This window comes from Cibotium barometz, chromosome 31, assembly GCF_041138505.1.
Source record: "Cibotium barometz isolate CiBa-2024 chromosome 31, ASM4113850v1, whole genome shotgun sequence".
NCBI classification, from domain to species: Eukaryota; Viridiplantae; Streptophyta; class Polypodiopsida; order Cyatheales; family Cibotiaceae; genus Cibotium; species Cibotium barometz.
In genome coordinates this window covers 9,274,170-9,286,716 of record NC_141076.1, presented here as the reverse complement: position 1 = coordinate 9,286,716, position 12,547 = coordinate 9,274,170, and the positions used below count along the sequence as shown (strand labels likewise).

Below are 12,547 nucleotides of genomic sequence, written 5' to 3'. Positions count from 1 at the left end.
CATGGTTCACTTAGTCATGCCCATAGCTTCTTTTTGAGAGTAGAGGAGCATATCCTCTTATACTTGTCATACTTGTGAATAAGGGGTATCGCTCTGAGATGTTTGATTCAGGATATCCCCCAATTACGATACACACCACTTGGTTGAGTATTGACACCACTTGGGAGATTATTGCTAGTATCATCACATGGTAAATTGGAAGACGAGATGCTTAGAGGCCTTTGAAGCTATTCCAGTTTATGACACCCCATGTATTTGCCATATATGGAGCGAGATCATTCACACTCTTCGGCCCCCCATGCAGGGCTCTTCTAGAGCTATGTAAACAAAACGCAACAGATGTGTGAGAGTGGAACCATGGTATTTTCTTCTCCTCCACTCCTACAGGGCTTTTATGGCAACATAGTGCCCCTGATTGGTTGAGATCTCCCTATCTGTTGGCTTGAGATCTCCCTTGGTACGATTCTTTTGTACTTATTAGAAGTCTTTAAAAAACAAAAAAACAAACTTGAGGTGGATGTCATTGTTCCAAACTAATCTTGGACCTTGCCTTGAATGGCCAGTAAGAGTGTGACACTTGTTGAGATGCCACATGGGTGGGTTAGGTGTCAACTTGTGGTTTTGCATGGATAAGCTCTCTAGAGCCAAACAATGGTGTAACATCAGCCATATAATTAGTAAGGACAAGGAATGGAAACTCTGAATGCCATACATGGCCTCAACACATCATGATCTCCAACCTTGCAAGGTGTTAGGCTCCCAAAAATCTCCCAATCAATATGCAATGTTATATACAGTGACCTAAAGGCTGTATGCAGAATCTTCACCAAGGAGCATACTGTGTCACCATATAAAACAAAATCATAGAGAGGATCTAAGCCTAGGACCATCAGCTACTACACAACATAGTGCTACACTCAAATGTTCAAGTAAAGGGCGTTTTCAAAAGCACGGGAGCTATTGCACATAGTCTAGTGCTAAGTGGACTAAGCATAGGTTTGCTGTGGAAGGAAAGGACTGTTTTGATAGCATGAACTCAAAGCTTTGTACCCTTATGCCTATCATACAGAAAATTGGTAATAACCAACACATTTTTTAATACAAAAACTAAATCATAAAAAAGTGCCAGCATTCTTGATCAGGAAAAACAAAATTCGGAACTTCGCAGCCCTCTTGTACAATGGGTGTTCTGATGGGGGGCACACTCATTGTCAAACAAGCTTTTCAGCCCTCTTATATAATGGGTGTTCTGATGGGGACACACTCATTGTCAAACAAACAATGCACTTTGAGGAATCTTGACACCAGAAATTCAAAAAATAAAACAAAATATCAATGGTGGCTCACAGGAATCACCACCTAGCACTGACAATATTTGGTTCCCATGCTTTAGGAGCTTCATGGCATTGGAAAAAAAATGACTCAGGGTATGTGGAAGATTTTAATGTGGGTGTCTTTGTCTTTGATGCCACAACCAATACAAACAAATATTTTTAAAGTGCAAGGTTGCCTGGCAATATTGATCATGGCTCAAAAGAAAATATCATAGATGTCCCCAGTCAAAGCTATTAGACTTGACCCAATGGCCAATACAACCATAAAACTTGATGTCCACCTTTCTCCTCTTGTTGCAATACCATGAACGTCTCTGCCAAAGTTAAATGAACAAATAAGTATCACTCAAACTGAATTTGATAAAGCAAGAAAATCAGTTTACTAGGATTTCCGTGTAACCAATGCAAAAACAAAAAGAGAACTAGACGAGGCGGGCATGATTGCCAATCCATGATGAGGACCCCCCTCCCCAATACACAGACACCCCCCCCCGCCCCCGCGGCCCTGCCACGGGGAAAGACAGGTGGGTTGTAAGTAAGAAAGAGAGAGAAAGAGAGAGAGAGAGAGAGTAGTCAGAAGCATATCATCAGAGAAAGCAAAGAGTGCATGTGTATGAGTGTGCGTGTTTTTGTGTGTGTGTGTGTGAGAGAGAGAGAGAGAGAGAGAGAGAGAGAGAGAGAGAGAGAGCCTGATTTTGATGTTTTCTTTATATGGACTAGATATTGGGCTCTATGGACAATATGGAAGATGAGAAACAATGCTAGAGGCATATGCTTGCTTTAAGATGAATTTGTGACAATCTCTCCATGACTGCTTACAGTTGGAGGACATTGATTTTAGCCAGTTCGAGGTGTTTTGCCACTGCTTCTGAAGTTCTTTGAAGATGGACTTACTTTGAGTCCATCTCCTATATTGTACATAAGTCATTGTTAATATAGAAGCATGGTTTTCACCCCAAAAAAAAAAGTGTGTGAGAGAAAGAGAGATTAGTCAGAAGCAAATCATTAGAGAAAGCGGAGAAAGAAAGAAAGAAAGATCTGTTAACGTCTACAAAAGACCCCAACGGCCTATGAGACCATGAATAGTACAATGATACCATGGGTATACATTGCCATGGAAAAACTAAAAAAGAACGTAAAAACTGAAAACTGAAACATGACTCTATAAGCCTCCTGATGGGAGATGTGGCTATGATGAGGGCATGTCACATCGTTGGAGAATCTCATGGATCTGTCTACGTGTGGTGGAGATCTCGGTGCTCTAGAGGTGAGGGGCGCTTGGCACGTAGGATAGAGTGTGGCTCTAGAGGTGAGGGGTGCTTGGCATGTAGGATGGAGTGTGTGCGTGCATGCACATGTGTGTGAGTGTGTCTGTGTGTGTGTGTGTGTGAGAGAGAGAGAGAGAGAGAGAGAGAGAGAGAGAGAGAGAGTGTCTTCAAAAGACCAATTTGTCTATGGGATCAAAAGTAGTACAATGAGTCCATGAGAATACTGAGTCTTACAAGAAAAAGTGAAAAGGAAAAGAACAGCTACCTATTCATGTGAGTACAAAGTGAGCTTATGAGTGTACAAGACAGCCTCAGGCCAAAGTGTGTGAGAGAGGGGCGGGGGGGGGGAGAGAGAGAGGATGTGTGATAGAGAGAGATGTAAAATGACAATGAACCAAATATATGAATATACCATATCCTACAAAGAAAAAAACTCGGATTACCTCAGCACAAGAATTCCAGGTAAGATGTAACCGACCAAGACTCCTGACGTAGAGCCAGTTATCTGAAAGGCGTCCCAAATGTCTGGGACAAAACATGCACTAAGAAAAGAGAGCACAATGAGGCATGCAGTAAGCAAGAAGAATCTCCGCGTGTCTTGCGAAAGCGGGCCCGCCCGAGGAAAGATTAGACCGTCCAGATTAAGGCGAAGTGAGAAATGAAGTAAGGGGAAAACAAGCATGAGATGGATGGCATAACCCACACGGACAATGTCTGAAAACACTGAACTGTAAGGCACTCCAAGGTCCACATCAAAGTTTGATAGCACATCACTTAAGGTGTCATCCCCAAACAGGAGATAACCAAACATGCTCGTTGCCACGTAGACAGTTGAGCACAGAACAAGAGATGTCCGGACTATGGCCTGAGAATCAGAGCCCTTCTGCAGCTCATTGAGTATAGGATGAACTGTAAAAGACCAAAACAAAGAGACACCTAGAAGGTCAACTGCATGATATGATTTTAATAACATATTTTTTGTTTATTATGATTAATCTTCTCTGGATCACATATGCCCTTCACAGGGAAGACTTGACTTTTCATTACTCATCCTCTTGCCCGAGTAATTAGCTCACATCTGGACCCCAACACCTCCTAGCAAAATAAAAGAGGAATTTTTGCTACTCTTGAAGCTTACCACAATGATGGCAAATAAATGCTGTCACCACAACTGGCACCACAGAAAAATAGTTGAAGATGGTGAGAGCATCATCATTGAAATTAGGAAATAGCTTTGGTGAACTGATAGATCCATTTATTAACTTCCAAACTGTGACTGCTGCCATGACTAAAACGAACAAGATGGCCAGAGCAACCGACAAGGCTGACGAGAGCCTCAATGAATCTGAAACACAAAAACCGCAAGCAGCTTTACCTTAGTAAAGTGAATCAACAAACGTTAGACAATCCTGCTAAAATGTCTCTTACCACCTGTCACAAACTCACAAAATGGAGTCAATATATGCAGACAATCCATGAGGTCCCAAACTACCCACCACTATGTCACGCATACACAACGTACTTCTACAATTTCTTTGTTAACTTCTGGTAATGTGAGAAGCTATTCATGAACTCTATGATGAAAGAGATCGTGAGGGGCTATAGATGGAGTTCTTTCCCATATTAGCTCAACTTCTTGATGAGGCTGTTATGCCACGGTTTTCTTAAGACTCCCTTTTTTTTTTTCCTTGAGTAGATGCTATGATTAGTCAACATTTTCCACCCCCCATAGGTACTTTTTCCTCGCCTGTCAGCGCATCTACTGAGGCCATGCCCAGTCACGTACCAAAGGGTCAGCCTTCAGTGGGTTTGAAGCTCTGACCTCCTGGTCAAAAGGCACAAAACACATGCCGCTGGGCCATCAACGTGTTGTGGCCGGCTTTCCTTAGACTTGAACTCTCAACACCACAATTCCTATTCAAAAGGTTAGAGGTCTTATGGATCCAAGAGCAACTACAAAACCAACATGGAGAGCCATACTGACACATGGTGAACACTTTTGCAAAGAGCCAAAGGATGGGCTGGTTTCACAAGTAGTTACTGCATTTTGATCTCATTTTCACTTCTTCTTTTCCAAGAAAAGATCCTGCATTAGTCACGAAAGAAAGAACACCTACGAAAGTGGACTACAAAGCAGCTCTTAAGTGGAGTGATATGTACAACCCTCAAATTAGGTATAGCTGAAAAAGAGAGGGGGAACTCCCTTTCTTGCTGGCTGCTCTAGGAGGGAGTCTACATCGGGGGAAGAGGGGGGAAAGGGGGGGAGAAGCAACATTGGGGGCCTGTAATGCCATGACAGGTGCTCCAAGCCCGTAGAAAAGGGACCTGGCTCCACATATGAAGAAAAGCTGCATGCCTCAGCTGGCATCCTATCGGAATCGCCAACATGGCGTTCCCCCATCTCCCTCAGAGAGAGTTCCGTCCAAATGTGCCAGACTCTCTCTTTGCCGGACCGTCAATAGCCTCACGACATCAAATATGCCAGGCGGAGATTCTAATGATGAGCTCTAAGCTCCCCCCGTGGACGTACCTGGATTCCTCTTTTTCAGCAAAGAAGCTAGTGGCTGCACTTCAGGCACTACCTTGCTGGAAGTGCCCTGGAGAGGATGGCCACGCGGTTTCTCTTCCTTCGTCATTGGGATCTCATGGAAGTGGGCTTTTGGGCCGCTTTAAATGAGGTCATGCAGACCGGCTCGCTTCTTTCCAAGTGCCTGGCAGAGGGTCCCATTTGCCTGATGCTGAAGGAGGGTGGTGATTTCCTAGAGATTCAACAGTTGTCTGTTCACCCTCTTAGGGACAACCTATAAGATCCTCGCCAAGGCAATCAATCCCCGCCTCCAGCCTCACCTCCCTGGAAGGATTTCTTGATTAGCCTTACAAAACCCACAGGGGGCCTTGGATGCCCAGTATCAGATGGATCTTCTTTGAGGTTCCTTTGCACAGCTTAGGATCCAGTTTTGAGGATCAATTCGCCCGCGAGCCTCTTCCACACATGGATCTGTCCATTCCTTATTCAAGCTCCTCACGTCTTGTCCGCGCAAGATAAAGAGTATCTCCTCCCATGCTACCCCTTCCGGGCCCATCATAGTAGCTGCAGTGCCGCCACCACTCTGATCCTCCAGGGTCTCGATCATGTTAAAATCCCCCCCACCCCAATGCACCAAAAATCTGCAGACAGTAGACCCTGGTGCACTTTTATCCGAAACTTTATGCGCTCTCTCATCCCATTGGGGGCATAAATTTTGAGGAGATCCAATCCACCCCTACTGAAAGCACCAGCCACTGTCCCCTGCCAGCCACGATGGTGCTGGAATCCGCCACCAGTGGAGATAGGTGGCTACCAATAGAAATGCATACACCACCCTGGTTTCCCAGGGGACCATAAGTGAGGAACCAGAAGGTATGGGTGCGGCCAGGGAAAATCTTGCCACACAATCTAGTCCTACCTGCCGCTAGATGATAGTCCTGTAGTATGAGGAAATCAAGATCTCTCCCTACTAGAGCCCTCAAAAGCTCCTCGCACTATATGCGGTGATATCATCCATACTCTTATGGCTACTTGGGCTCGTATTCAAGGGCCCTCTTGTTCTGCGCAGGCAAAGCGTGTGATATTTATGCGGGAGTGGGACCATGGCATCTTCTTTTCCTCTAGTACCACAGGTCTTTCATGGCATCATGATGCTCCTCAATGGTTGAAATCACCTTACATATTGGGGTGATTCTATTCTTTTCCGGCTTATAGCTGTGAAGGTTGTATGCCTTTTTCATACTTAATAGAAGTCTCTTTCTGAGAAAAAAAAAAAAAGCCTCCTCGCACCACCTTTCTCCTTTTACAGAAGGCGCTGCCCAATCCGTGATTGTTCCACGAGGCTATCCTCATGGCTATCTGCTGGCGAGGTTGGTGAGATCCCCCCTCAAAGGGTGCATATGGAGAAGCGGCAGTTGGGGGGGGGGGGTGCTCCTCGAGTGCAGGGAGGAGCTCCTGATGTTGCTCCTTTCGTGTCTCACGGAGGAGGTTCTTCACTTGTGCGACAAGGGACGAGCTCACATGAGGTGCCCCCCATCAGACGGCAGATGAAGCACTGTCTTGGAAGGCCCAAAGACTCGAGCCTCTGGAGATGAATGTAGCTGTTCAGCAGGGGAATCGCCAAGTGTCAGGGGAACTTCTCCAGCAAGATAAGTAGCACTCGAATGGAAGAGATCCCTGCTGCCCTCACAACCGTGGTGGCTGCTGGGGAGGGGGGGTCGGGGGGGGGGATCCAACACCTTCCCCAGAGAGCATCCCAGCACATGGTACTCTTTGGGAAGGCCTAGGAAGCAAACCATCACTGGGAAACCTATTGCCTCCACCAATGGGTCCAACTCCAGGGAGAAACCATGTTTCCACGAGGCCAAGTAAGCCTGGGAACTCTGTCTGCACTGCAAGTGGGCTCTGCGATAGGGCCTTCTCCGCAATGGTGGAAGAGGAGCTCTCCACCCGAGTGTACCCATTACCTAGAAACTGGATATCTGAGACTTGCTGATAAAGAGCCGCCTGGAGGAACCATTTAGGTGCGATAACAAGAGTGGGCTGTGAGCCCCCCCTGTACCTGAGCCCTGCCCTGTCCTTTTTCACCCTGCACCTCTCTCCCCCGCTGCCCATCCTCGCCCCCTTCCTCCTCACCTGCGCGGTTCCCCCCTTCCGCCTCCTGCCCGTCCTCTAGCCCTTATTCATGCCTCTCCCTCCTCCCGCATGCTGCCCCCCTTTCTGCCTCCTGCCCACCCTTTCTCCAGCCCCGTCCTACATCCCTGTTTTGGTGTTTTTCCTCTGCTTTCCGCCGCTCCTTTTGAGCCTCCCTTTCCTTCCTACTCCTCGTGACCGCACCCCCCCCCTCCCCCCCTTTGCTTCCCTTCCCTTCAGTGCTTCCTCAAGGCAGGTTTTCAGCTTTTGGGGATTTTTCTTTTCGGCGGCAAGTTTCGGCCTCTTTTGGTCTTCGAACCCCCAAGAGGACTCCATGGCCGCTGCCCCTTGCGTATCTTTTTCAGAAGCAGACCAACGGACCTACACCTCCTCGCTTTGACAGTCACATCTTTGGAAGCTTCCACCCTAGTATGCAAGATTGTGGGTAGCCGCCCGGCGCACGGACAGCTTAGGAACCTGTTAGTCACGCTAGGAAAGATCTCTGATATTCATCCCTTGGGGTGTGGCTATTATCAGGTTGAGTTCAATTTGCCTGCAGCTTCGGACAAAGTCATGCAGCTGAGCCCCATCGCACTGCATACGGCCCAGGTCTTCTTTGCGAGGTGGTAGCACAACTTTGACCCAGCGTCCGACCCTTTGGCTGGCATCTCAGGCTTTCCTATGATAGTCTGCTTTATTGGTCTTAGGAAGGAATACCTTCCTCTCCTTCTGGTGATTGGTGGTGCCAGCGGTGGGAGGGTGATGGAACCCCCCTCCACTGCTGCTTCGATTCTTGCTTGGATGGCCAAGATTCCATTCCTTCGTATCTGCATTGCCTCTTTGGAGTCGGTACCTCGTGCCATATTGCTTCCTAGCCTTCGAGGGGACCCTATTTTACAGAGAGTTGAATACTCTTGCCGACAGATGGGATGCCTCGCTAGAGCTTGTCCTCGTCAGCATAGTCTAGGACGCCTCCAATGGTTCCCCCCCCTCCTCCCCCCACAGCCCCGTTCAGATCCTCCTCAGGGGGATGGGAGGGACACACGCCCCCAAGTACCTAATCGCCATTCCGAAGCCGGTAGAGATGACCATCACTGCTTCTCCAATGCGGGCTCTCCCTCTAGAGTCGCCAGACGGCCCTCCCAAGGTGCTGGGGCCACCAGTTGACTACAGTTTTTTCCAATGCCCTCTTATCGAAGGAGCTAGTATGTTTAAGGAGATGGTGGCTCCCAATCGCATTTGTGTGGCGTTATATCACTCCAGAGCGTCCACCCCAGAGAGTGGCACAATGATCTTCTCCTTCCTACTGAGTGCAACACAGGGGATGAGTGCAGCACAGGGGATGGACTGGAGCATGGAATCAGTGTTCACCGCTATTTAGGGGTCGGCCATTGAGCTCTCGCACCATTTGCATGACCTACATATCGCTGATGTGCTTACCCACCTCTAGCCCTTGGCTCAGATGGATCACTTGAAGATTGGCTCACATTGAGACGGATGCCCCCTGAGGCCCAAGAGAGGAGCCATACTAGAATCCGGGGCAGGGACACACTTAGCCCTCAACATCGACTCCACCATCCCTCCAAAGTGGTTGGCCCCGATACCGGACCCTCCTCCCCCGCAGTGGGGCTGGGAGTGTTCACAAGAGATGATATTCCCCTAGTAGTTCATGGCACAGATGAGAGCTACACCTTACTCGCCTTCTCAATTGGACCTCATGGTGGTAGACTCGAGAGAGCGAAGACACCCTTGGAGGATTTCAGTGGATGCACCTTGCAGAGGGTGAGGGTGATTGGTTTCCATGCACATGAGTGGCACATCGACCCTCCACAGGCCAAGGTGGCCAGAAAGAGACTTTGGCAATTATGGATTTCGGAGGGTCGGCCTCTCACACGTCTCCAGTGGGACCTGGAAGAGTGGACCCTATACGATCCAGAGGACAGTTGTAATACACCCAGCTAGGTGTGAACGTTCCAGGATACTGTCTTGTGAAATAGATAGCACATTAACACTGAAGCAATGGACACTGCATCAAAGTAAATAACAAAGCTGAAAGTGAACTGCACAATGACACCACTACTGGGGCCTCGAACAGGTTGACCCCCCCCACCCCCGCCCCCCAATACTGAGTATATTATTGGAGTATTTTAATTTTGTACAAAGTTCCAAGGGCTTGCCTGCCAGATAATCCAATGCAATGCAAGCATGAAGACAAGTTACCCAAACAAAAGTATGTCGGAGTAGACTGTCGATGCCAGACTCGTCGAACGAGTCAAAGTTGCTGGTCACCAATCTCATACACTTGAGTGAACGCAAAAACTGTCATTCCGAGACCATGCACAAACAAGCACTCTCGTACTAGAGCCTGGCTCAGACCCTTGGAGAGACTCTGGCTCAAGCCTCCCTAGCGCGAGTACTCAAACAAGTACTTGCACATGAACAATTACAAGCAACAAGCAAGTACTAGTATGCGGTGTCAATAGCAGGTACTCAAATAGATACACATGGTGCCAGTTCACAGCACATACATCGGGTTCTATAGATGTAGGATGATATTCAGCACGTACTGGCAGGTACAGTTAGGGTTTCAGCTTGTACTTGCAGGTACAGTGTACTTGTAGGTATAGTTAGGGTTTTAGCCTATACTTGAAGGTACGGTTTAGGGTTTCAGCTTGTACTTGCAGGTACGGTTTAGGGTTTCAAGCTTCAACACATATTTGCAGGTACAGTTTAGGGTTTCAACGGTACAGTAGGTGCTACAGAAGGTGGCAGAAGGTGCAGAGCAGGTACAACAGGTACAGCAGGTACAGCAGGATAGTCGACTTGCAGATAGGGGTAAAGGGATGCGCCAGCCCCTAATGAGAGAAAGAAAGAAAGAAAGAAAGAAAGATTTTATTAACGTCTTCCAAAAGACCGAACTCGGCCTATGAGACAAATCGGAGTACCTGTATGAGGTATCCTCTGTCATCCCAACAAAATGAAAAAGTACTGAACAAAAAAGCTGAATCTGGGTGTGCAGGGGATGGAGCTCTACTACTAGGAGAATGCAAAGCTATATGCATGGAGTATACAATCATGATATGCAACCTAGCTAGCTCCATCCTGTACCATACTGGGACCATCCTGTACCATACTGAGAGAGAGAGAGAGAGAGAGAGAGAGAGAGAACTAGTCATGGGAGAGGTTGGTGAAAGGGGGTGAAGGGTCAATTGTTTATAGGACACATGGCACCCCCCTTTAATGAAGGTGGGCACCTCTATAAGGTGCCTCTCATTAAAGAGTCCCCACAAATGGGTTTTAATGGGATAAAAGGGTGCCCAAGGCTTCGACAGGCCATACCTTGGTCCTTGGGCCCCTAGCACTGGCCAATGGCCAGTGCCCAACTTAAAAGAATGTGAAATAGTAAGGTTATAAAGTCTTACAGAAATAAACAAAGGTTCAAATGAATACTTGCCACCTGTTCACATGCCACAAACCATGTCAGAATACAAGGCATTTGCACGGTTTACGAGTGGGCATCCCCTGCCCATGAACTAGACACGTTATAGGAGGCAGTCACACAAAATCAAGTCACGCGAAAACAGTTTCAAACAGGCAAAGATGCGTGCATATGCAATGTGCATTATGCAATGGATATATCTCCCGTTCCTAGAACCTGTAAATAGCAAGTCTTCCCGAGCACGGAACTAACAATGGGTTCAACATCCTGGCCACCCTACGGGTGACACGAGGCTTGGCCTCTCATAGGTGACAGGAATCCTGGCCTCAGTATTGGTGACACAAAGCTCCCTGTCCTCCTGTACCTTGGTGCAAAATTGGGCGGCCCAATGGTGGCATCACAACCTCCCCCCCCTCCCCCCCCGCGCACGCACGCACGGCTTCTAAGTAGTTGACCTCAACTGAAAAGCCTCCAAATATGCCTAAAGAAGCTATGGGTAATCTTTCAAGTAGTCTTCCCTGTATTCATCAGCCGAGATGTCTTGGGGGTAGGCCACACGCACAGTGTCAAACAGGTGGCGTTTGCTGGTGCTCATGAGTTGTAGTTGCTTCCAGATCCTATGATACAAAACGAGGATGCCGATGGGCTTGTAGACAGTGCTGGCCTTTGCGGTGAGATGGCTGTAGGCTTCGTCCATAGGCTTTGTCCACTGCATGCCAACCATGTGTGTGCATCCAGATGGCTCTGCTGATGATGTCAGTGGAGGTTGGGTATGGGCATAGCTCCTCGGGAACAAAAAGATCAATGCGGTCGAAGAAGTTAAGGACATGGCACCAGGATTGAAGGTTGAGGCATAGCACATGGTGAGGGAAATAGATGATGGTGGAGGGTTCTGTGAAGGAGATTGTGTTTTGGAAGAAGAGCATGGTGAGGGTATGTGGGAAGCGTAGGGCACCTTGGAGAGGATTGTGTGAGGTGGAGGTGGTGATGTCTTCGTCAATGTAGATGTTGTGTTGGAGGAGGTTGAGCTGGAGGCTACGGTGCGAGGGTTGGAAGGTTGGTGGCCATGCCGTGTCCATTAAGATGTCGACCTTCTTCTCCATTTCAGGGGCGACCTGCTCTTGCTGTGGCCTGGATGTCCTTTCTGTATTCTATTGTTCTAGTTGAACAATCGTCTGCTGATTCCCCGCTTCAATGGCCCTCCAAAAATCCTTGTGCTGCTCGGACATCCTATTGTTGACTTCATCCATGAGCTATTGCTTGTTTTGTGCCATTGCTTTGGCCCTATTAGTGCAGCGGGAGCTCCTTGTCGCCGTCTTTGCGCCAACACCATGCCGTTCCCATGGTCCAGCCCATCGCCGCCAGCTGCTCCAGATCTCGCCCACGCGTGCGCCCGTCTGCTGTGCTCTATCTTTACTGCCCCCGACTGTAGCTCCCGCACCGTCACCTCTGCTGCCTGCAGTCGCCCACTCAGTTTGCAGCTCCTACATGTGCCCACGTCGTCTGCAGCTCGTACATGCGCCGCCTGCAGAGCAGCGGGAGCCGTATGCAGAGTCTCCAGCACTGTGGGCTAGAGACTTTGCACAGCCATTTCAACGTGCCACCTGCTGGCCAGAGGCCATCACCAGAGTCTACGGTCTGCACACAACTTCTTCAACAGGCATCTCTGCAAAATCAGGGTTCCACCAAGTACTAATTTTTTGGTTCAGTTCAAGGGGCTTTATACATTTCTTGCTTCATTGCAAAAATTAGGTGTAGGCAACAGTGCAGGGTAGCATTAGGTTGTAGGACATAGGGAAAATTTGGGGATTTTTCAAAATTTGTGCTTAATTGCAGTTACAAGACG

General features: G+C 48.1%; 1 protein-coding gene across 2 annotated transcripts in view; it reads right to left on the bottom strand.

Annotated features, from left to right (window-relative positions):
- Window positions 1-1,076: 1,076 nt before the first annotated feature.
- The window catches only part of LOC147620483 (amino acid transporter AVT6A-like), a 35,231-nt gene continuing 23,760 nt past the window's right edge, over window positions 1,077-12,547 (bottom strand). For both annotated transcript variants that reach the window (XM_086824703.1, XM_086824704.1), the window contains exons 5-7: window positions 3,741-3,947; window positions 3,046-3,511; window positions 1,077-1,648 (exon numbers count right to left, since the gene is read on the bottom strand). In XM_086824703.1, the coding sequence (XP_086680829.1) occupies window positions 1,531-1,648; window positions 3,046-3,511; window positions 3,741-3,947 (791 nt within the window). In that variant the 3' untranslated portion in view covers window positions 1,077-1,530. The remainder of the gene's footprint in view (window positions 1,649-3,045; window positions 3,512-3,740; window positions 3,948-12,547) is intronic.